This window comes from Anomalospiza imberbis, chromosome 15 (assembly GCF_031753505.1).
Source record: "Anomalospiza imberbis isolate Cuckoo-Finch-1a 21T00152 chromosome 15, ASM3175350v1, whole genome shotgun sequence".
Taxonomy (NCBI): Eukaryota; Metazoa; Chordata; class Aves; order Passeriformes; family Viduidae; genus Anomalospiza; species Anomalospiza imberbis.
The window spans coordinates 18,571,039-18,595,503 of record NC_089695.1 but is presented as its reverse complement, the minus strand read 5'-3'; the positions used below and the strand labels follow the sequence as shown (position 1 = coordinate 18,595,503).

General features: G+C 57.5%; 2 protein-coding genes across 7 annotated transcripts in view; both read right to left on the bottom strand.

Annotated features, from left to right (window-relative positions):
- The window catches only part of TCERG1 (transcription elongation regulator 1), a 29,295-nt gene extending 23,638 nt beyond the window's left edge, over positions 1 to 5,657 (bottom strand). For 5 of the 6 annotated variants that reach the window (XM_068206271.1, XM_068206273.1, XM_068206274.1 and 2 more), the window contains exons 1-4: positions 5,504 to 5,657; positions 4,465 to 4,690; positions 1,929 to 2,081; positions 1,558 to 1,795 (exon numbers count right to left, since the gene is read on the bottom strand). In XM_068206271.1, the coding sequence (XP_068062372.1) occupies positions 1,558 to 1,795; positions 1,929 to 2,081; positions 4,465 to 4,690; positions 5,504 to 5,577 (691 nt within the window). In that variant the 5' untranslated portion in view covers positions 5,578 to 5,657. Of the gene's footprint in view, positions 1 to 1,557; positions 1,796 to 1,928; positions 2,082 to 4,464; positions 4,691 to 5,503 lie in introns of those variants that run through there. The other variant, XM_068206277.1, reaches the window with a different exon arrangement.
- A 9,776-nt stretch (positions 5,658 to 15,433) lies between these two features.
- On the bottom strand, positions 15,434 to 16,837 carry POU4F3 (POU class 4 homeobox 3). Its single transcript, XM_068205412.1, has 2 exons — positions 16,625 to 16,837; positions 15,434 to 16,346 (listed from the first exon to the last, which is right to left on the bottom strand). The coding sequence occupies exons 1-2, from the start codon at positions 16,742 to 16,744 to the stop codon at positions 15,483 to 15,485; spliced, it is 984 nt and encodes a 327-aa protein (XP_068061513.1). The 5' UTR covers positions 16,745 to 16,837; the 3' UTR covers positions 15,434 to 15,482.
- Between the last annotated feature and the right edge of the window lie 7,628 nt (positions 16,838 to 24,465).

Below are 24,465 nucleotides of genomic sequence, written 5' to 3'. Positions count from 1 at the left end.
TTTTTTACAGGCCAAGTCTAAGAGTTATAAAATTATTTTAAATCATAAAATTTCATCACCTAGGCACAGACACCAACAGTAACAGTTCTTGAAAGCAAAGACAAAGTTTAGCAGATAGAACAGGCAGAAGTGGAACAGATTGTCAGCATTCAACATTAAGAAATTCAACTTCAGAGAAGGTGCATAAAGTGCTGCTCCCAAAGCACGACTAGCTCTCCCCAACCTGCCACTGGGTCAGGAGCTGACACTGATCTCCCACCTAAACTTGTTACTCAGCACAACAATTGGAGCAGACCATTGTTCAACACGGCGAATTAACACCATACTGAGGTGCCCTTCAAATTAAACAAAAGCCCTAAAATGCTTTGAGCAATGCAAGTTCTTTGCTGCTATAGTGACATGTCCTCCCTCCAGCCTCAATGAAAGCAGAATTGAAGGGTTACCTGAATTTGACTCCCTTTTACACACAGATTTTGAAGTTCGGGTTAAATGGTGAGTTGACTTGTCTCGCCTGTTACAGGAAAAAGATGAATTCCAGAGAATGCAACTCTACCCCTCAGCAGGAGCTGGAACAGTTCACCTCCTGCACACTCTCTGGCCTGGCTCAGGGCACACATCTGAGCCAGTGCAGCTACAAGGCCCAGTGTCCCAGTGCCAGATTCCTGCTCAGCACCACTGCTGCCTGTGGCCCTGCATGCAAGACAGGACACTCTGAGCTGCTCCTTGCCCTGCACACCTCGCTCAGGGCAGGGGACTGACCTCGCTCGCTGCTTGCTGCTGACACACTCCCAGCAAGCAGACCCACAGTACTTAACACACACCTCTGTCCACATACACTGAGGCACCTGGGCAGCACACACATGCCCAAGTGCAGTGCAAACCACGCTGGTGTGCGCACAGCCATGCATTTACGTGCAGGCTGCATCAATTCAGTCCCCTTTCCTTTCTTGGAAAACCCTTACAAGCAAAGGTTCAGTCCATGGAAGCAGCAGTAATGTCCAGACTATCATTCAAAGGTCATAAATGAACAAAAATGGCTCCAAGGACTTTCTTTTTCCTCATTGTGCAACTCTAAAAATAGGAACTGGGAAGGCTTCAGCAGAAGACTACTGCTAATAAAAGTAATACAACAAAGAAGCTCTATTCTGTAATCAACCAGTGCTCACAGAGCAGCAGCTCTGAGACCCAACCTACAGAAACAGATGCCATGGAGAAAATGAGGAAATTGCTACAACTGAACTCCTACCTCCGATCAACGTTTCTTGTGAAACACTTCTAAAAACAATCTAGCTCTATCTATAGTCAAAAGGAAATAGATGTGTAATAGCTCTGAGATAATGTGATCACAGCAGAAGAAAAATATATGAAGACCTGAAGAATTCTTTGAGATTGGGGAGAAAAAAGTTTGCATGCAAGGTTCTTCTGGACTAAACACTGTACTTTAAATTCACACTCCATGCTGAAACAACTTTGTCCTGAATACCCAGGCTTTGCTGCAGCAAGTCCCCATGCAGGATCCCCACCACCGCGAGGCCTGAGACACCCCCAGGTACTCACTGGAGTTGGTCTGGGACATGGAGGTGGCCGTGGTGGTGGTGGAGGTGGTGGAGGACTGCGTACTGGAGGAGGTGGATGGAGATGCTGCAGCGGCAGGGCTGCTGGTGGTGGGGGTGGAGGCCCCCACGGCCTGGGCCTGGGCCGCCAGCATGGGCGTCAGCTCTGACTGCTGGATGACCTTGACCCCATCCGGCTTCGTCCACGCCGACTCCCGCGTGCGTGCGTTGTAGAAATAGACCTGGGGAGAGCGGCCCCGTCACACTGCGGCTCACCGCGTCACACCGCGGGACGGCAGCCCCGCCACCCCGGGCATCCCAGCCCAGCCGGCGTGCCCAGGCTCACAGCAGGAGCACCCACGGCACCCATCTCACCTTCCCATCCGGAGTTTTGTTCTCTACCCAGATCTCCTCAGCTGGGGGCATTGCTGGTGTTCCCGGCGCAGAGACCGGCGGCATTCCTGGAGGGAACATCATACCAGGAGGTGGTGGCATGCTACCCATGGGAGGAGGCATAAATGGTGGTCTCTAAAGGCATATAATAACAATAATGATGACAATGATAACAATACAGTTTCAAGCAGTTTTCCTTTCTTAGAGAACCAACAGACACTACACCAACAGTAAGGACAGCTGTGCCAGGCTTGGAAGCGCCTCTAACAATCCAGTGCTCCCAGCTCAGGGAATGTGCTCCCAGCCAACCCCCCACCCATGGCAGAACAGCTGAAGCCATCACTTCTGAGATACAAACATCCAGGCACCTAAAAAAGGTGGCATGAACAGAAATGTGGTCAAAATCCAAAAGTCCTTTCCTGAAAAGGAGAAAATATTTCAAATGAAAGAAGAGAAAGAATGGAAGACCCAAATAGCTGTTGCTCAGACATTGCCATCTATTGAACCAAATACCCCAGAAACCCAACGACCCTCCCAGGAAAGATATGTTAAAAAAACCTAAATTACAAGTAAGCATCCAGTTTGTCAGTACTGCAGAGCAGTGGGCTTAATTAAAACCCATTACACTCCTAAATTTCCCACTAACTAAAATTCTAGCTAGTGCCAATTAGAATAAAAATATGATGAAATTATTGCAATTATATTGCACCATTTTATTATAATGAAAATATTTATTATTGCATGATAAGGAATCCTGACCTGTCCTGCACACACTTACCTGAAAGCCTGAACACCTGTTGGTAATTCAAAGTACATTCAGCTCTTTCATTTTACTTATTTACTTGGACTGTTTGAAATTCCCTATATGCAACAAGTACAGAGAATGCTTCCTGTAAAAACAGCTGACAGAGCTCACCGAGCTCTTTAGCTCACTCTGCAAACACCTCCAAGTGCCCTAATTATTAAACACCAAAGTGTTAAATTATTATTAAACACCAAAGTGTTAAATTATTATTAAACACCAAAGTGTTAAATTATTATTAAACACTAAAGTGCCCTGATTATCCCCATCGCTCCAGCTCTAACTGGATGACAGCCTCGAGCGCCACGCTCACCCCGAGCCTGCGGCGGGCCTGGCGCTGGGACACCCCGGACACCCCATGGCCCAGGGAGGGTGGCTCAGTGACAAGCTGCACACAGGGGCCCTGAGCTGTCTCCCTGCATCCACAGCTGCAGCTGTACCCCTGGCAGCTGCAGTGCTGCCATGTCTTTGACTGCTGTTGGGAGCTGCGCTGAGATCCAACTTTCTGCTCTAAGAGTGGTATTTTAAACTACTCTTTAAATCCACATACCAAACTAGTAACAATTATTTGCATTAAATACTACCAAAAAAGGAAGCCAAGAGTGCATGGATGGCATTCTACACAAACAAAAAAAAGCCCTGAACTCAAATGCAGCCTGCCTTCCCTCCCTTGTTCCTCCCCAACAGCTCTTGCACCTGCTTCACCATGGGCTTCCTCTTTCTTGCTCTTACAACCTGTACGAAGAATCCAGTGAGAAGAAGCCCACTTTCTGCCTGCTACAGCTCCTCTCCCCAGCCCAGGAGTAAAACCGGGTGGGCATTCAGTGCCAGGTGTGCAGCCAGGGTCTCAGCACATCCTGAGCCCTGAGCACAGCTCCCCCCATTCCGACCATGGGCCCGTCCCCATCATGTCTGGCTTTGCCCGGAGCCCGGGCAGGGAGTGAGGCCCAGCCCTCGGCGTGGAGCCGAGCACAGGGCCAGCCCAGCCTGAGACACCCGGCCACGGCTGTGGCTGCTGAGGAGCTGCAGAGCTCACGGCCTGCCTGTGTGACAGCCGGCAGCAGCAGCACACCCTGGATGGAAAGCAAACACAGGAGACACCCACAGCCAGGCCTGGGATCCAAAGTAACTCTGGTTGGTTCTTCAAACTGTAATTACAAATAGTGGATTTAATCCATAATGGCACGTGGTACCATTCAGCTCCTCAGCCTGCCCACGGCCCACACAGCACTTACACTGCCCTAATGGGAAGGCACCCTCACAAAGCAATTAAATAACAGCACAAGGCAATTAAAACAATCCATTTCTCATTCACAAAGGTGCTGTCCCTTGCAAACTGTTCAGACCTCAGAAAATCAAATACAAGATCTTAAACCATCCATCAGTTTAGCAGCAGAGGAGCTGAGCAGAAGCTGTATTTGCACACCACAGGTATGCAGTGGGGTATAACACCTCACCTGAGCCCTGTGTGCTCATCCTGCCTTGCTGTTTCCTTCACCCGTTTCAATGTCCATTCTGAGCCTCCCAAGATCCCTCAGCTGCCCTCATCACACTTGACTTCTAGACTGTCCACCACCTTTAGTGCCCTTCTCTGGACACACTCCAGACCTCCATGTCCTTCCTGAAATTGAGGGGCCCAGAGCTGGACACTTCCACGTGTGAAAGCAAACGAGAAACCCCTAGATCCCACCTAGCCAACCCAGGAGAATGCCTTACCTGTAGGTGCGGAGGCCCCATGGGCGGGGGCATCCCCCCCGGCGGCGGCATCGGGGGCATGCTGGGGTCAAAGGGGGGTCGGCCGAAGGGGGGCCGGGGGGGCGGAGGAGGGCCCCGCATCATCCCGAAGGGCGGGGGCGGCCGCAGGAGGGGCGGGGGGCCCCGCAGCACCGCGCTGGGGGGGGGCGCGGGGCCGCGGAAGCGCAGCGCCTGCTGCTGAGCCATCCTGGGGAGAGAGGCACACAGGGAACACGGGTCACTGCCGGCCGCTGCTGCCACGGGCGAGCGCAGGGTGACAGGAACCGGGGAAACCCGATCGACACCGACAGCGCGTGCAGAGCATGCCACGTTTGAGGGGGGGAAGTCAACTGTGCGACCACTCCAGGCTGTTCTTCTGCTACACAATTCAAGGTTATTAGTCCTCAAATGTGAAATTCGCCTCATGGAAATGGATAGGCAGAGCTGGTATGGGGTACGCAGCCACCGGGAAGTGCATCCTTCCTTATCGGCCAGAGCTCCCGGAGCCCGACCCGGTGCTCGGGCTGCTGCCCGCAGGGGCGCCCCGAGCCCACAGCCGGCCGTGCCCGGCGGCGCCGGCTCCGCAGCCCCTGGGCGGCTCCGTGTCCCGCGCAGGCCGGACCGCGGCGGGGACGGCCCGGCCCGACCACCGCGGTCCCCGCGCGGGCTCTCGGACCGCCTCCGCCTTCAGGAGCGGCGCACGCTGCCCGGCGGCTCCCGGGGACAGCTCTGCCCAGCCCCGAGCGCAGCGCGACACAACGCGCGCCTCAGGGCTCGCACTCGAACCAACCGAAGGCTATGAGACGGTGGGGACAACAGACGCGGTCTGTCCACACTCCGAGGGGACCCGCCGGCGCCCGGTCCCACGCCCGGGAGCGGCCCCGGCCCGGTGAGCGGGAACAGGGCCCGTCCCGCCGCACGCGGGGCCGGGAATGGAGGCGGGAAAGCTCCCGCCGGCCCGCCCCGCCACACACGGCCCCGCCCGGCAGACCGGTCTCGGCCCGGCCCCGGCCCGCCGTACCGGAGGTCGGTGCCGAAGCGCTCGCCCGCCGCTGCCGCCGCCTCCCCGTCGCCGCCGCCGCCCCGCTCCGCCATGGCCGCCACCGTCGCGCGCACCCGCCCCGCCCCGCGCGGGCCCCGCCGCGTCCCATTGGTCGCCGCGCCCGCCCGTCAGCGCGCGCGGGGCCGAGCCCGCCCTGCCATTGGTCGCCGCGCCCGCCGGCTTTGAATGGGGGGAGCCGGGCGCGCCGCGATTGGCCCGCGCCGCTCGCGCCTGGGGTCACGTGGGGCGCGACCCAGCGAGGGAGCCGGAAGTGAATCATCACGTAAGGGAAGGGGAGGAGCAGCGTCCAATCAGCGGTCGGAACCACGTGCGCCAATCACCGCCCGCAGCCGGCGGCGCGCGCCCCTGAAACCAAATAGGGAATGTCCCGCCCCGTGACGTCACGGGGGCATGGAGCCAATGAACGGTCCTGGAGGAGGGCACGGCGGCCGCTAGGGGGAGCTGTGCGCACGGGGCGCGGGGGGACCCGGGGAACCGGGGGAACCTGGGGGAACCGGGGGAACGGGGGACCCGGGGGACCTGGGGGAACCGGGGACCCGGGGGAACGGGGGACCTGGGGGAACTGGGGACCCGGGGGAACCGGGGACCTGGGGGAACGGGGGACCTGGGGAACGGGGGACCCGGGGGAACCGGGGACCTGGGGGAACGGGGGAACCGGGGGAACTGGGGACCCGGGGGAACCGGGGACCTGGGGGAACGGGGGACCCGGGGGAACCGGGGACCTGGGGGAACGGGGGAACCGGGGGACCCGAGGGAACCGGGGGAACGGGGAACCTGGGGGACCCGAGGGAACCGGGGGAACCGGGGCCTTGGGGGACCTGGGGGAACCGGGGGAACCGGGGCCTTGGGGGACCCGGGGGAACCAGGGCCTTGGGGGACCCGGGGGAACCGGGGACCCGGGGGACCCGAGGGAACCGGGGGAACGGGGAACCTGGGGGACCCGAGGGAACCGGGGCAACTGGGGCGTCCGGGGGAACCGGGGGAACCGAGGCTCCAGGGGAACCGGGGGGTCCGGGGAACCGGGGGGTCTGGAGGCAGCACCAGCTCCAGCTCCACTGAACCCTGCGGTGGGCACTGCCAGCTCCAGGAGCGTTTGCGGTGGATGGGACATCAAACGCTGCTGGGCAGCACCGGCAGCTGCAGCGCCCGGTGCGAAGGAGCCCCCAGGGACGTGTTCCCGGGACATGGTCCGTCTCCAGCTGGTTTTGTGATCCCACGTTTCCCATTCCTCTCCTGCTCTCAATAAAAAGATCTGTCTTTTCTTATGTCATGACGGTAAGGAATTGCTAGGGGGCCTTTTGGCGGTGCTGAGCCACAGAGACTTTTACACACTCTGAGTTCGCTGCGGGGTCTTTATTCGTGTGTTTGCTTGAGCTTGCTGCCGCTGCGAGGGTTTGGGACCGGTCAGCGGGTGCTGCACTCCCCGGAGCCCGGGGCCGGGGCCGGGCCCTCCCTGCTCGCTGCCCGCGGGTGCGGGGCAGTGCCTGCTCTGCCCTGCCAGGGCAGGAGATGGAGCCGGCTGTCCCTCCCGCCCTGTCCCCACCGCATCCGCCTCACCAGCACTTTCTGATGGCAGACATTAGAACCGGTTCACCCACAAGTGCTCAAATCCTCCACACACAGTGGGGCTGCCTGTCTTCCACGCGTCTTTCATCCTCTTTTTATCTCCCCGTTCCCCCGTTGTCTCCATGTTTTATTGATGTCAGGCAGGCGGGAGCAGCTGCAGGGCCCTCTCCCAGGTTCAGGGGGGCTGGAACTGCTGCTGTACCCCAGCTCCCTCATCTTTGTGTTCTCAAAACATTCCAGTCAGGAATTCTCAGACTGCAGCTCCTTCTGGAGCAGTTAGTTAACAATGAGCTGCAAAACAAGAGTCATTTTGACGAATCTGCTGGCAGCTCCCTGTGCTGCAGGACGTGGCTCTTGGCAACAGTACAATTTACAGCGATTGATACACACTTCCTTGGATTTCATTGAAACCAAGAATTCCAATGGCTCGACTCGCTGTTTGCCTGGACACCCTCCCTAACTCCCGGCGGGCTCCGGGGGTGCGGGTGCGAGGGGACTGACCAGCAGGCTCTGTTAATCCCCTCAGGAAGCCGTGGGACTGCTCCTGGAGCTGGGAGGGTATTGCTGGCCGTGCTCCTTGGGGAGTGGGGCTGTGGCAAGCACTGGAGCCAGGGGAAATCTCTCTGGGGGAATCTCAAACCCACACCTGCTGCAGAGCTAGTGGATCTGCTGATGGAATTCTGCAAATGGAACGGCTGTGGGTACACCGGGTATCCAGGTTTCCCAGAGAAGTCTGCAGCTGGGACCCCCACTGCAGCCCTGGCTCCCCAGTCTCTCCTGCCAATCCTCCCCAGAGCCGTTGTTCCCTGGCTGGAAAGCTGCTGGCTATGCTGTGCCAGATACCAGCACAGAGCTGCTGTGCTGCTGTCACTGCTGCTGCTGCTGTTGCCTCAGAAATTGTTCCCAGGGAGGTTTTAAACTGGGAGCCTCCTCAAGTATTTGGATCTCTGTAGTTTTTAAAAGGCTGTTTGTGACACAGTCTCAGTTGAATTCTCTGCCAGGCATATGGGAAGGAGTCCCAAAACCCCACAGTGTAGATGTTCCCTCTCAAACTTGCCAATGTTCTTGTGTTTTCTTGGTCCAAGGTGAGTGGCCTTCTTCATCCTGGTTGCAGCTCTGTGCCATGAGCTGATTTCAGCAGCAAGGTTCCCTCTGGTGCAGTGTGGCAGCCCCTGAGCTGCTGTGGGCTCCCACTGCTGGCACTGGCCCTTGCCGTGGAGCTGCAGCAGCCGTGGGCTTGTGTCGTCTCGGAGATGCCAACATCCTGCCATCATTTTTTCATTTTTTCAGATTTCAGGTTGAAGTGTGATGACAAATTAAAAATTTTGCCCTGGGCTGTCTGCAGGGCCTCTGGGCTGCTGCGGTGCCAGCATCTGCCAGGGAGAGCCCCAGATCCCATGCTGCAGGGCGGCAGCGGGGGGAGGCTTCTGCTGGCACCGAGGTGCCCCCGCTTTCCCAGCCCACCTCAGCCTCACAGTCCACTGCTGAAGCTGGGGCTGAAGCCATTGGGAGTCCCCTCCATCCGTGGGGGCCTTGGGGGCCATTGCTGCTGTGCCCCTGCTTGGCCTCGGAGCTGGGCTGGCCCATTCTGCGGCCACGTGAAGCATCATCTGGGCATTGTGAGGAGCAAGTGGGTCTGGGCATAACTGAAATTTAACAGGGCACCTCCTTGTCTGTGGGCATGGCACAGCATGGCTCGGTATTGCACCCAGGCTCTGGGCACGGAGCTCCCCAGTCTGGTCCCAGGCTTTCCCTGTATTTACATGAAAACATCCAATTTTTTCACTACATATGGAGCCTGTAGATTCCCTCCTACACGGGGAAAAGGGGTGCAGGCTCAGCCATGGTAAGAGCAGCAGATGGGCGGGAGGTCTGGCAGGTGCCCCGAGTCAGCCAGAGCAGGGGTCAGCCCCAACGAGCTCATTGGAGGTGATGGCTGGAAAGAGCCCAGCAGAGCAGAGCCCGGCCCGGCTGCCAGCAGCACATCACCTCTGCAGCTCCTTGGCCAGTGAGGACGGTGCCACTGGCCCTGCGAGTCTTCTGAGAGCATCATGGTCCTGTGACTGCTTCAGCCACCGCAGAGCTGGGAGCAGGCCCTGGCCAGGAGGGCGCTCGGCCATACCCCGAAATTCTGGGAGCATCCAGGGAAAGCTCTCCTGTCTGAAACCAGCTGCAGAGCTGACACTAATAGAAAAAGACCACAAAAAAGCTGTGTGATATTCTGCTCTGCTCCCGGTCCCTCTCTCCCTCTGTTGCTGCTGGCATTTTATGAAATATTGATGTGCCTAGGTGCTGCCGCTCTCCCGTTTCCTCCGCGCCGCTGCTGCGGCCGCGCCAGCCCCACGCCGGCCCGGGGACAGGCCACGGGCCGGGCCACGGGCCGGGCTGCCGTGCGGCGGTGCCCGGGAACGGGCTCGGGGACGGGCTCAGAGCCGAGTCCCACGGCGGAGCCGAGCAGCTCGGTCCCGCGGCTGGGGCGCAGGCTGGGGCTGCTGACCGGGGCAGGCGGGGGCTTCCCACGGGCTTGGAGATGCCGTGCTCCCTTCCATTCTCATGCGAGGCTCTTCTCCGGCTCCTGACCACGAGTTCTCGTCCGGCCGAGCGCCCTCCTCCAGCCCGTACTGCCGCGGGCTTCCCCTCCGGGCTGCCGGGGCTCCGCAGAGCCGCCCCGCGGGCCCCGCAGCGGCGTTGCCCCGGAGCGGGGGCAGGGACAGCGGAGGGGTCACCCGAGGCCCCGTGTCCCCTCCCCGCACGGATATCATCCCCGGAGCGCTGCAAATGTGCCTCCTTCCCCCAGAGACCAGGCGCGCTCCGGCGTGCCGTTAATATTTCATGAGGTTTTAGGGCAGAAGCTGGCTCTGAGGCCAGGCGCGCTCTCCCGCTCCCGCAGCAGGACGGGAGGCTCCCACTGCCCGGGGGCCCTGGCACTGCGGCGGGGGCTACGGCAGGCGACGGATCCGTGCCATCCCAGAGGGCTGCTCCGATCCGGTGCTCCTTCGGCTGCCTGGCACTGTGGTGGACTGGAGCCAACCCACTCCTCGGGCCTCAGCTCTGCTGTCCTGTCTTAGGAATGGCATCGGTGTGAAATCCCAGGATGCATCATCTCATGGCCAATTTGCTCAGGTTTCCTCGGCGGGGGCTAATGTGTTTTCCATGTTATTGTGCCTGCACGTGGCGTCCAACCTGACTGCAACATGGAGCCACTAATACTACATGACTGGCACACATGCCCCATTGGCAGGGGACAGGGCTGCATGCGCCACCGTTGTGCCACTCCTCCAGTGGCTCTTGCCTGGGCTGACCCCAAATTTACAGTGTTTCAGGTTTCTTCATTAAAGGAGGAAGCAAACTACTTTTGCCACAAGGAAAACATTTGCTCTATCCAAAATATGTTAGGTTCCTTCATTGCCCCTCCCTGACCCCTGCTAAAGAAACTACTGAGAAAAAGCACAAAATCTCTCTTTGAAAAGTTCAACACTGAAAGGGTTATTAAATTTTTTCCTAAATATTTCCTTATGTTTCTAGGTGAGAGTTATTTTAGGTTTTGAGGCATTGCAGCCTGTTGGCAGCATCAGAACTTGGCCAAACCATCCTGCTGGTGCCCCCTTGGAGCCAGCCCTGGCTCTCTCTCAAGCTCCATCCTATCTGAAATTGCTTCAGAATTGCAATCCTTTTCCAGCCAAGGGACCCACCCTTGTTGCCTGCTCAGAAACCCCATCCCTAAACCTCCTGCCCTGTCCTATCTGAGGGGACCCAGAGCTCACTCCTCAGCCTCACCAGAGGGTGCCTGCGTGTCCCAGGCTCTCATGAGTGCCCAGAGCCGTGGGTATCGGCCGGGGAATCCCAGGGTGTAAAACCAGCCCCAGTTCAGATGTTTTCCAGAGGCTGTTATGTGTTCTCACTGCAGAACCTGGAGGAGGATCCTTGACCTGTGCTGGTTTTTCTCACAGAGATCCTCACTCAGGCCATGATGCGATGGCAGCTGCACACTAATCTGTTTTGGCATTTGGGAAAAAACAGACATATTCTGAAGCAACCGAGGTATCAGACTTTAACCACGTCTCTGACTTAGATCCTCGGTGTGTTTTGTTCCTGCTGGCAGAGACTGCCAGGTGTGGGGAGCTGCAGGGGGTCATGGGGGGCTGTGGGGAGCTCTGGAGATGCTGCACACAATACTCGAGGCTCTGGCAAACGAGGGGTGAGCACAGGAATCCCAGCTGAACCTTCCTTAGCTCTGCATCACACAGAGGTCTTGAAAATGCAATCCGTCTCCCCAGATAATGCCCTGATTTTTGGTATGTTTATCCTCTGACCCCATGTATGTGTTTCTGTGGTGTGGATTGCAGTATTTGGGTGGGCTCCATGAAGAGTTGTGGCTCTTGGTGGAGCCTGGATGGTACATCTCCCTGCAGCAGCCCATGTGCTGCCCCTTGGCCCTGCCAGGTGGGCACCTGGGGGAGGATTTGTTCCCCATGCCACAGTCCCTGCCCCCAGTGACATCCCCAGTGCCTCAGGATCTGGTGTCAGGCTCTCCTGGGATGACCAAGGGCTCTGGTAAGCCAACAGATGTGTTAGACACACCAGCCTCTGGAGGAGGAAAACCCAAGTTTCCCTGCCTGTCCCTCTGCCCTGTGTCTCTCTCTACTTCAGCTCATGCAAGTTTAAAAGCAAGTAAATGCTGGTGATGTGATTCACCTGCCCACCCGCTCCCTGTTTCTTTTGTTCCTGGAATGAGAAGTTCAACTCATCTGCCTGGCGGGAGCATCCACTCCAAGCACAAGGATATGGGGAACTGGACCAAGATGATTCCCCTGAAACCAGAAACCTCTCCACTCTAAACAGGGACTGAGTTATTCACTTCCCTCACTGAGCTCTGAATGCTGAGCTCTGATGGAAGGTGGTGCCTTGGTTGCCCTCCCAGCTCATCTGCTGACAGTCCAGAGTAAATGGACAGAGATCTCCCTCCTCTAACACTAACAAATAATGACCCGCACTGGGGTCGGGCAACACTGCCGGGGGCAGGCAGGGGCTGGTCCTGGTGCTCTGGCCCCTGCACCCTGGCAGTCTCATCCCAGAGTCCCAGCTCTCCCAGCTGCAGACCGTGGGGACCACGGTTCCCAGCCCAGGGCCCGGAGCAAAGCCCGGGCAGCAGCAGAAACCACTGTCCTAAGGGACATTTTTAATCTCAGACTGAATGTGTGTCCTTGGCAGGACAAATGTCCTTGAAAACTCAGGAGAAGGGAAACACTGAGGGCAGAATGTGTGAAGGAAAAGGGGACTGGAAGTTTGGAATTTTGCAGCTGAAATCCAGTTTTCTCTGGGAAAGTAGCATGGCTCCAGCTCCAGCTCTCCTTGCCAGTGGCTACTTCTTGGACCTTCTAGTGCCATCATGAGCATGGGCTCAGCTCTACGTCGAGCCAGGACCCTCAGCAGGTCCTGCCACTCCCACAGGACATGGACAGCCTACAGGACATGGGTGGCTGGACCCTGCCCCGATGGGGACATGCACACACGCATGCACACGTGTGCACACACACACACACGCTCCTGCCAGGCCATCTGCTATTCCCACCTGCACCACAGCACCTGCTGCCTTGCTCCCGAAACCCCAAGCCCCTGGGCCCTCTCTCCTCTCTCCTCCCTCCTCCTCGCACATGCTTTTGTACATCTAGGAGCTGCCCCCGGCCCCCTCGTGTTATCAGATGTGCTGCTATTGATTTCCTCCCTGCATTTGTTTTTGTTATTCATTATTAATGGGATCATTTTTCCATCCTTTGTGCATGAAGGCAAATTTTGTGTAAAAATCAATTGAGTGAGCAGCGCCAATGGCTTGTTTGGTTTTCTGTGCTTTCATCTCCTGCGCACAGGTCCCGGGAGACAGAGAGCGGGATATTAAGGAACAAGCATGGAATGGGGAAAAAATAATAAATCAATTGTTAGTGGTTCAGGAACCATAGACAGGGAGTTTGCCTGCTGAGTCTCTCACACGTGTACTGGGTATTTCCTATTTCAGCAGGTTTCCCTTTCCCCTTTATCTGGGCTGTCACTGAAAGGGAATTCCCTTTCTCAACAAATTTCACCTGCATTTTTCATTTTACCTGTGGGAGATGGTAGAATGGTGCATGGGGTGTGTTTTGAAGAATCGAGTGTCCCGGGTGGATCCCACAGACCTACTGCCCAGGACAAGGAGCCCTAGCCCTCCAAGAAAATTGTGAGTCCTGATCCCCAGGCACCTGGAGAGACAGATGAGGCAGCGGGGAGTGGGGGTCTGTGATGTGGTGGCAGCTCCTCACAAACACGGAATTACAAGCACTGACCCCATCCTGCCTCCCATCGCCTGCTGGCGTTGCTTACAGGCTCCGGGGCACTGCTCGTTATCCCGAGGGAAAACGTGGGCAGCTTCTTTGTGCCTCTTCAGCATTAAATACCGGTTCCGAACTCTTCTGCTGAGGCTGAGAGAAATTCATCCCCAGCTCCAGGAAGACTAGATGAGCTACCTGTATCACAGTGGGTTTACCCCAGAGCACCTGAGCTTTGGGAGCCAAACCCAGGGGCAGACTAAGGCACCAGTGATGACTAACCAGGATGTACCTGACCTCCAAAGTAAATCTCAAATGAAGGGATCAGGTCCTGTATGTGAAATCTGGGCAGAGCCCCCCGTCCGGAGCACTGCCGGGACAAAAGGAGCCGGGAGGGGGGAGGGAGGGTGAGCTAAAAGGTCAAGGGGCTTGAGGTGTCCCTGGTGAACCTGTTGGAGGTGAGGAGGAGCTCAAAGGAGATGCTTTATGGGACAGTAGCTGCAGGTTTGGGAAAGTTCGTTTAGGATTTGTTTTACATCTTTAAGGCCCTCTCCAGAGCTGTGCAAAAGGGGCAAACGCGGAAACGTCCAAACCCGCAAAGCTAGGCAACACAAGAACAGCCACAGGAGAAACAGCGATGATCCCTTTGCCATTGTAGGAACAAGCCCGGTCCGATCTCCCTTCTACAGGTGTACAGGGACAGAGGTGGTGGCCATGGAGCCGTGAGGGTGTTCTGCGCTGCCGGCTCGGAGCGAGGGCTCGGTGAGGCTCAGACTGGGTTTAACCCGAACCGAGGAGGACGCTGATCCCGTCCGAGAGCAGCGCTAGCGGTTCTTTCTGCTGGAACACAAAAGACGTGAGGCTGCGGTGCCCCGCGGCAGTGGCACCGCCTGGGATCTGGGCTGGATCTCCATTCCCGTGCCAGGAAAGGCTCCCGGCCCCGCGCCCGCCCCCGCCGCCGACCCCCGGTCCAGCGCGGCCGTGCCCGCTCCTCCCGCACCCCGACGGCCGCGGGGCCACTCCTCAGCCCGGGGCAAGGCGGGGCAGCTGCCAGAGAACGAGGAAAGAGATAAAGGTACATCTTACCTGTAAAAACACGGGCCTGGAGTCCGCAGCTGCGGGGGAAGATGCCGTCGGAGTTGCCTTCTTTAGAGTGCGGAAGGCAAAGAATATTGCGTTGCCCTTATTCTAAATTTTCAGAGCCCACAATATAATGTAACGGCATAAGGGCATTTTTTTGTTAAAGGACATTTGACTGGGGAAAAATCACTGAGGATGATTGGGAAAACGCGGTGCGAGGAAGAGCTACCCGCAAGGAAAAGGTGAATTCGTGAGATCGTTTCCTGACGGGGGAGGAGGATGAGACCCAGTTCTCAAGTTCGATGTTTGTCACTCATTGAAATGCTAAAGTGGAATATCCAGAGGAGGCTCACGCTTCGAACATTAATCTTTAATCGTTAAGGTGCTTCTGGGAATCGCAAATAAAAGTCCTTTCCCCCTCCTGAACACCTTCAGAAACGAACCCGGCATCGGTTTTGGTGGAGGGCTGTTTCCGTTTCCCCAGGGCCGGTGGCGGCGCGGGGACCGGCGGGGCGAAGCCCGTGCCCGTGTCCCGGGGCGTCGCCTCGCTGAGGGGCGTTTATGGAGGGTGCGATTGCTCTTGCAGGTTATTTCGGGTATTCCCGTCGGCGCTGCGGCGCGGGACGGCGAGGAACGACACGTCCCAGCGGGTTGAAAAATAAAGCTTTATTAGGGAGCGGGGCGCGGGGCTCGCTGGCCGCGGCGGGACGGGGCGGGACGGCGGGGCGCAGCGGGAGCGGCTCTGCCCGGGGCGCGCCCCGGAGGCCTCGCCCGCCGCCAGCGCAGTTCGGGGACCCGCGGAATTGCGGTCGCGCCGCTTCGCGCCCCGGCTCTGCGCCCCGCCGGCCTTCTGTCCCGGGCTGGCTCGGCGGGCCGGGCCGGGCCGGGCCGGGGTGGGGCAGGGCGGGGCGGGGGGCGCTCAGGGCGGCCCGTCCCGTCCCGTCCCGTCCCGTCCCGTCCCGTCCCGTCCCAGGGTCAAAGGGGCCGCGCCGTCAGTGCACCGCCGAGTACTTCATGCGCTTCTGCTTCTGGCGCTGGTTGCAGAACCAGACGCGCACCACGTTCTTCTTGAGGTCCAGCTTCTCGGCGATGGCCGCGATCTTCTCGGCCGAGGGCCGAGGCTGCAGCGCGAAATACGCCTCCAGCGAGCGCCGCTCGGGCGCGGCGATCGAGGTCCGCCGGCGCTTGCGCTCGGCGCCGGGCGGCGGGTCGGGGCCGGCGGGGCGGGCGCGCCGGGCGGCCTCGGCGCCCTCCAGCCAGGCCTGAAGCACCGGCCGCAGCGCCGTCATGTTGTTGTGCGACAGCGTCAGCGACTCGAAGCGGCAGATCGTGCTCTGGCTGAGCGAGCCCACGCCCGGCAGCTTCAGCGCCGCCAGCGCCGCCCCCACGTCGGCCTGGGTCACCCCCAGCCGCACCCGCCGCTGCTTGAACCGCTCGGCGAACGCCTCCAGCTCCCGCGGGTCCGCGGCGGGCGCGGGAGCCCCCGGGGCGCCCACGGGCACGGGCAGGGGTCCCGCGGCGGCGGCGGGCAGCGGCGGCGGCGGCGGCAGCGGGGCGGGCAGCGCGGGGGGCTCGGCCAGCCCCGCCACGGCCAGCGACGGCGAGAGGTGCTCCAGCAGGTCGCCGCCGTCCAGCGCCGGGTGCGGGAGCGGGTGCGGATGGGCGGCGAGCGCGGCGGGGTGCGGGAGGGCGGCGGCGGCGCAGGGGACGCCGCTCATGGCGTGGAAGGCGGCGTCCGGCTTGAAGTGAGGGTGGAGGTGGTGGCCCTTGGCGTGGGGGGCGATGTCCGCGGCCGCCAGCGCCTCGGCGCGGGCCAGCAGGCTCTCATCGAAGCTCCCAAATATATTGCCCTGCAGCTGCGAGCAAGAGCACGCATGGCGAGGTCAGTGGGGAATTCTGTCATCTCCGCCTGAAAAACCGGCCCCGGCACCGCGGGTCCTCCCCGGAGCTCAGGTCATAAAAATTAATAGGAAGACAGCGGCCCCGCTCCGCATCGAGCGGATCAGGGGCGGGCACGGGGGGGGGGGGGCGAGGAGCCGCGCCGCGCGACGGTGCTGCCGACATGAAAAAAACATTAACCCGGTGCCTGTCAGAAAATGTGGCTCAGAGCGGTGATTGCGCTGCATCCACGTACCTGCGGGGCCGGGAGGCAAACTCTGCGCATCGCGTCGCTGCCGGCGTGCAGGCTGGGGAACTTGGGCTCCTGGAGGGCGGCGGGCACGGCGAAGGGCTGCTTGGCGTCCATGGCCATCATCTCGGCGCGGCCCGCGGGCGGGAGGCCCCGGGCATGGGCGCGGGGCTGCGTCTGCCCTCGGCACTGCCCGAGTGAGCGGTGTTCGATGGCAGAGCTCCGCTGGCGCCCGCCCCCCCCGCGCTCCCGCACTCATCTTACACGCTGCCCGCCCGCACGGGCCGCGCACGCGTGATGCGCCCGGGCAGGACGGGCAGGGCACGGGCGGCGAGACCCTCCGGTGCCCCGGCGAGACCCTCCGGGCCCGCCCCCCGCCGCCCTCAGCGCCCGCTCGGGGCTCGGGGCCGGACGCGCCGTGGCGGGGGTCCGGCTACCGCGTGGGGCCGGGAGCGACTCGCAGCCCCCGGGCCGCTCCGGCTCGAATCCCGCTCTTCCCTCGGCCGGCAGGTCCCGAGGGAAGAGGGGAGGAGCGGGCGTTTCTCCGTGGGCAAAACCCGCGGGCTGACGTTTGGAGCAGAGGGGCCGTCGTCCACACAGCCGCCCACGGGGAGAGCGGCTCTGAAGTTGGCATTGTTCTACTACTGAGCGGCTCTTTCATTTTTGCTCTCCCAATCTTCACACGTCTTCAGACATTACTGTACTTTGAGGCACCAGAGATGCAAATAATTTGCAAAATTCGAAGTTCTGAAGCAAAAATAAAACCTACTCTGAGATTTAAAGTTTCCAAGTCTCATAAACCTCGGTAAATACGGACCAAGAGCCGAGGAGCTGCTGTCTGGCTTCTGACAAACGTACTGACTCCGAGCGTGGGCAGACAAAAGAAGCGGTCCTGCTGTGGTGAAACGGGCTCCTTTGGGAAACACGCTCCGAGCCAAGATCGCAGCATCAAGGACCGGCTTGGGTTGGAAGGGGCTCTCACCGCGGGCCGGCCCGGCCGTGCGGGAGCGGCTGCGGCGGGACGGGAGCGAGGGGACAGCGCAGCACCGCGGACAGCGCCGGCAGCGGGGCCGCTGCTCCGCCCCGCTCCGCTCCCGCGCCCACGAGCTCCGACCCCTCCTCGCTCCCGTCCCGTTCAGCCCCGCTCCGTCCCGCTACCGTCCCGTTCGGCCCCGCTCCCTCCCGCTACCGTCCCGCTCCGCCCCGCTCCGTCCCGCTCCCGTCCCGCCCGGGGTCCGCCGCCGGGCCGGGGGCGAGGGGTCGGGCCGGGCCGGGCCGGGCCGGGCCGGGCTAGCAGCTCCCTCCCACCGGGGGGAACCGGCGCGTTGTGGCGAAGCTGCCTGCCCTGATTTATGATAAAACATTTAAAGGAAATCATTTATATTTCAGAGGCCCTAAATAGCTGCATGAAAGTTTTATCTGAAGTGGCACCGCTTTAAAGGCGGCCCTGCTTGCTGGAAGTAATTAATAGAGGGATAAATTTCAGGCCTTTGTTTTGTTTTGGTTTTAACCCTCCCTTTATTTAGCGCTGTCTGTTAACACCAGTAAACAAGAAGATGCGAAGGGTGGATGCAGAGCCTGACTAGCGCCTGCTCGTCAGAGTCGAACTCCCTGGGCCCGGCTCCGAGGGTGCTCGCACAAGATTGGCAGCTTTTCCCGTCTCTCTGCTGTTGCTTCATTGTCTCCCAAATGAGGAGAAGCTGCTGGGGACCCCGCACGCTCCTTCTGCCGGTCCTGTTGTCACTGCACAAACTGCTCACTGCCACGGCCGAGCAGCACCCGTGCGACCGCAACGCCGGGATCGGGGCCGCTGCCACAGCTTCGAGGGTCCCTCTCCCAGCCCCACCCCAGGACACCTCTCCTGGCCACCCCCTTAGGCACGGTCTTCCCCTCCCCTCCCGCAGGCAGCCGGGCTGGGCAATGCAGCTGCTGAGCTCCCTTTAATTAATGCTGTAAAATATTGATGCTCCTGGCCCTGTCTGCTGCCGTTACACCTTACAGCCAGGGGAGAGGAGTCCAAAGGATAAACAATAACAAGTTAAAGGAGCCCAGATGGTTTGCCATCAGAAACTGTCTGCAGACTCAGAGGTGTCACTGCCATAGATTTCAGAGATCATTCACCTACTGGTAAATAATTAATGGCATTTCTGGAAGAAAAAACCCAAACCCATACCCTGATGAAACATAGCTGGTGACTCATTGAAAATCTGAAGGCAAAAGTCAGATTAAAAGCATGTGCTATTTTATCCTTTGTCACAGTTCATGGATTGTTATCAATTTTCTTAATACATCAAAATATTCTGTTCTTATTTAGATTTTAATTCAAAGCTCATGACAGAGTGGTGCCAATAGGCTCTAGGTCTCACTGTATGAACTCCAATTAGTTTAAAAAATATGCATTATATGCTGACACAGGACCGATGTCCTGTGAAAGTTTGTGAAAGTTTCCAGAGAAGTTTGAAATAAAACCATGAGTTATTTAATCCACAATTCATGCTGGTACCCTCTCTGCCACGGGCTGCGGGCAGCACTATGTGTTACAGTCACAAAGCTGCCAGAAGTCGCCTCTTTAAATGCTCTTCAGCTGCTGCTCAGAACAACCACACAATGTCCTGCACGCCGGCTCCTCTGGAGGAGGCTGCTGCAGGGTTTGTTTGAGAGGCAGCTAAAGCACGCACAGCTCACACAGGGACACCTCCCCGCATCTTCACCCCCTTCTGCTCCTGCTTTGGAGGCTTTGCTCCCCTCCCCAGCTCACCCTGAGGCCTGGCCAGCTCTCACTGTCGTGCCCTTGTGTTTGTCTTCACTGCGGGTCTGGAAAAGAAACCCAGTCTCCAGACCTGAGTCAAGATTTATGTGATAAAATAACTTCTGCTGCTAAAATGCAGCCAGTTACCAAAATCACAGAATCAGGGGATGGTTTGGGTTGGAAGGGATCATCACTAGGCTTTGCTGAACCTCAGGAGCTTCCATGGGCTCACTGCTTGAGCTCATGTGCCTGGTCCATGTGGAGGAAGAGGACTAGAGCTGACTCTGGAAGGTTCCTCTAGACCTTGAGCTTGCACAGCACATTTCCAGCACCCCAAAGCTGTGAGCCACGCTGCATCCCGGATGATATGGTTGTTCCACTGCACAATCTGATCGAGGAAATATCTCGAGTTACCCAGACAGTCAATTATTCATCAGCTAAATGGCCAAGCATCAATTACCTGGCCTGATTCTCTTATTCATTAAGGAGATTGAAGAACCCACCTTAACAGAGCAAAAAAAAAGTTGCTAAGTTACAGGAGCTGTCTGTGGCCGAGGCAGTGTCGGGCTTCCAGAGGAAAGGGTCTGGCACTGAGACTTCTCTGGGTCTACAGAGTGTCCTCCAGAGCACTGGCTTTTGTGGAGCCTGTTCCACTGCAAGTCTGGAAGCAGAGGCTCAGGGAGAGCAGCTCGAGGTCGGACTGAGCCTTGCGTGGCACCATGGGGGCCTGAAAGGGAATCTTGCAGAAGAACTTGCAGGGTTAAAGGGAGGGACCAGGGCAGGAACCCCATCACTCTGGGGAGTTTTTAACACAGGTGGGGATGGGATGGAAAGGTTTTCAAAGAGCACAGCTGCCAGTGGCATCACAGCAAGCACGGGCTTCCTCTGCAGACAGGGAGCACTTGCAGGTCTGCACAGTGAGGGCCACCCTGCACAAACCCACCAGAGAGAGCTCCAGAGGAAAGGAGCTTTGGGCCAGTTGCTGAACTTCCTACCAAGTGAGGGAAGGGGAAGCATCTGGGGTCTGTGCATTGCTTCATATTATGTTAGAAGTGCTTTCTCTCTTCCTCTATAATAAAGTCTAAGCAGAGCTTTGCTGGCTGCAGAGGGGCTCTGGGGCATGTCCTTGGCCTCAGGCAGTGGCACAGGTGGCTCCAGGGGCTGAGTGGGTGTTTGTGGGTGTTAGTCCCAGACCAAACCCCAAAGCCTTTGGCATTAGCAGAGCATTGTGGCCACATTAGAACACAAGAAGTGCTGAAGCTGTGCTGCAGCTCTGCTGTGCTGGATGACGGGGGCAGGACAAGCAGCCTTGTCCAGCAGCAGCAGGTGGAAAGCTTATCAACTTAGTTGTGAATTTTTCAGGAAGCAGGGTTTTGATTTGAGATCCCAGGAAAACAGGCGGCCACTCACTTGGGAGGGGCTTCCTTTACTCACTTTAGTGTACATTAATTAAATAATTTTCACTTGTATCATTCACTGAAATTAAAGTTACAGCAAAGGACACATCAGTCCTTGCTCAGAACAAACTCTCCCCTTCCTGCCAGAGAGGATGGGAGCAGTGGGGCAGTGCTTTCCACAGGTGGAACAGAGCACTCAGCTGCCAGGCATCTGGTTGTATTTGCTCCTAATTCTGGAAATACATCTAAATGCATCTAACAGGACTCTGCCACAAGGAGTTAATGAGGAACAAACGTTAATTATTCATGCCCTGAAAAAGTAGGTCTCCTAATGTTTTTGCTAATCAACAAGTGAAACTGCTGTATCTTCTCAGTGCAATCTTGGGGGGACAGAAGAACAACGCTGACACGCTGGACTGCCCCCAAAGTCTCACCCTCTAACTCAGTGAAGGGTATGTGTTCCCAGCCCAGCAAAGGTGCCAGAAGTGTGGGAGCACGAGCAGTCTTGGCCCTGCACTGCCCAGGAGCAGCACCCCTGCATCCTCACACCCTGCTCCTACAGCCAGGGGCACGGACGGGCTTGGCCAGGGGTGTCCCGGGAAGCACGGGCAGAGGGAAGGCACAGTCTGCTCCCAAAGCCAGGGAGAGCTCAGGCTGTTTAAAGCCAGAGTTAGCTCCCTCTGGGCGCCGACACCAGCAGCTGGGAGTGAGACTGCTCCAGGAGCCCCCCTCACTGCTCTGCGGCCCGCAGGTAACCCAAAGTCACGTGAAGCAGCTAAAGGGAAGAGTGGATGGCAGTGTCTGACAGAGCTTTCACACGAGAGAGCACACAGAGAGAGGTATGTGATGTTGAGTTGACTTCAAATAATTTTCACATGAATTACTAAAGAAATGTATAATTTATCAGTGTTTAAATAAATCACTGGCAGGAGTGCTTTAAGGTTGCCGGCGCAGGACGGGCTATAATTAACTCCCACGTCACGGAGCGCAGGGCTGCTCCAGCAGCGCCCCGCGACACCACCGAGGCTCGGCAGACGAGGTACAAAAGGAATTCGGCTCCTAAAAATAAGATGAATGACAGCAGAGCAGCCGAAGCCCTGAGCTGGGGGCGATGCTGGTGGCCCGCGGCCCCGGCTCCTCCCCAGCCCCGGCGGTCCGGGCTGTCGCCAGGGTCCGGGACAGGGCTGGGGCATCCCCGGAGCTGCCCCGGCAGTGCCCGGCCCGGGCTCCCGGCAGCGAGAGCCGACACGGCCCCGGCTGAGCCCGGCTCCCGGGAAAAGTGACCCCGGGGGACGCCCCTGTCCCCGAGCACCCACAGCCGGCACCGCTGGGGACCTGCTGCACTCACAGGGGTCACTGCTCCTGCTCCTGCCCGGGGTCCCCTCTGGCCTTGGTCACTCGCCTCCACCCCAGCTGGAAGCACCGAGTGGTGACAGCCCCTGTCATGGGCTCTATTTGGGCTGAAGTCTCTTGGCCAGGTAAAACATATTTTTGAACCTCAAATCCAAGAGAAGTTTCTGACAAAAACCCATGTTTTCCATATGCCATGAAAAAGTAGTGAAAAAACCTGGATGTTTTTGTGGGGAAAAGGGGGAAGCTCCAGGTGAAGGGGGCACCTGGCAACATGGCACATGAGGCCTCACCTCTTCCCTGTCAGCCCTGCCTGGCTCCCTGCACCCAGCAGGGATCAGCCTACATGAGATTAGCACGCAGCCATTGGAAACTGTCTGTGGAATGATCCTGGCGAGAAAGAAAGTGCTCTGGTTTATGAATTTAGGTTTTGATCATCACAGTTGTTAGGCTGTTGTGGAATAAAGTGGTGGAAGCATATGAAAACCTCCAGAGAAACACCACACGAACTTATTTTTCCCTTTTGAAAGCTCCTTGTATCAGTGATCTCATCAGTAAAGGCCCAGATGTGTTACAAAACCTGCTCCAGAGGACAGAACTGGGTCCCCCGTTTCCAGAGATGAGTTAAAATTAGATTGTCACCTTTGGGAACCCTCTCCAGAAGTTAGTGCTGTATTCCAGACAGCCTCGACTGGAGACAACAGAGAGATTCTTGGCCTGACAATTACACCAACAATTTACCCTCATGTGACTGCTGCCTTCAAATAGTTCCTGTAGACATTTGCTTCCTTCCAAGGGGCTCCTGGCAGGACTGTGGCCCAGGGCTGTGGCAAGAGCTGTCCCACCCTGCTGAATGCTGCTGCTGTGCTCAGGGAACTCTCAGATCACATTTGGAATGGCTGGGGAAAAAAATACATCCAAAGCCACACACACACACACAAATGCCACTCTCCTTCCAATTTTTTGTACACCCTTTTCCCAGGGAAAGGGTCCGGGGCAGATTCCAAAGTTTAACTCTTGGCACCACTGAGATGTCTCAAAGCCACAGGTTTGTCATGGAAAGGCTCGTCAGCAAACAGAAGAGATACACAGGGTTTATATCACCCTGCAGCACCTGGACACAGCAGGTACAGGGAGGGGCTGCAGGAGGGAGTAACAGGAACTGGTGAAAGGGCCAAAGACCAGAAATAAAGGTAATAATAGAACACATTAGTTTTCACCCTAATCTACAAAGGAGCCAGAACTGGCAGGTGTGTCCTGCCAGGATTTGTATCCAACAGTCTGGAACAGTGCAAACCTGTAAGAGACTGGGAACCCACCCTGGACTGTACAACTTCCTCCAGCTTCTGTTAATTTCTGAGCCCCCCACAGCTGTGAAACAGCCTTTACTGGACCCCTCCACCCTATCTCCTCCTCCATCCATTTACCTGTCTTAACGCATTCTGCTCCAGAGCACTGAGGCACTTGGAAGGTTTCTCTCTCGGCTCTGACCTAAACCAAACCTGCACACACAAATCCCCCTTCCCACACCCACCTTCCCCCAAAGAAGTGATAATGCTCTTTTTCTGAGAGTTGTAATTTTTTTGAATGGTTCTCCTTCCAATTTATTTCAGTTAGAATTTTATCTTTTCTAAGTCTTGAACCATTCCATACTATAACTTTATTGCAAAAAAATCAACATGCATCTTAGAAATTTGGCTTGTAATCAATAAAACAAACATTACATATATGAATTTTAATGTGTAAACAATTAGAAATTCAACAATATCTGCTATTATCCTATTACACAAGTTCACAATCTGTAAAAACTATAGTACAAGGTTACTATACACCAAGAGGAGCTTTGTTCCTTTTCACATGATTTTGCTAAAGTGGTGCTTTCCTAAGCAGGTGCCTGGTTTCAGATTTGAGGTGGTTTTGTTTATTTTTGCTCAGGTTAATTCAGCACAGAAAAGGAGGGAATTCTCCGCAGTGACTTTCTTTCCTCATACCCTCATGCTTCAGTGTCTGTTCCGCAGCTCAGGCTGGTACACTTGGCAGGGGCACACAGGTACCCCTGAGGGCTGTTTTGCCCACAGTACAGGTGAATTTCCCAGTAAAGCACCACCATGAAATGAACTCAGCTGTACTGCCCTGCTGCCTCTGGAAACACAGAAATCCAAGCCAAACCACCCCAAGACAGGCCCAGCATGCCCTGAAATAAAGGGGGCTCCATAAGCTTTGGCAAAAGGCAGGCCAGTTTTGCACAGCTCCTCTCCTCCTCCTCCAGCCCCTGGTGCCAGCTGTGGCCCCTCTGCCCCTGGGTACAGCCAGGCTGGGGGGCGCTGCCAGCCCTGTGGGCAGCAGCCACC

Bases quoted from the DNA above. Each gene is read 5' to 3' on its own strand.
- POU4F3 (XM_068205412.1), bottom strand. From the start codon at position 16,744: ATGATGGCCATGGACGCCAAGCAGCCCTTCGCCGTGCCCGCCGCCCTC. The intron at 16,347-16,624 runs GTACGTGGATGC...TCTTGCTCGCAG, and splicing joins TTTGCCTCCCGGCCCCGCAG to CTGCAGGGCAATATATTTGG.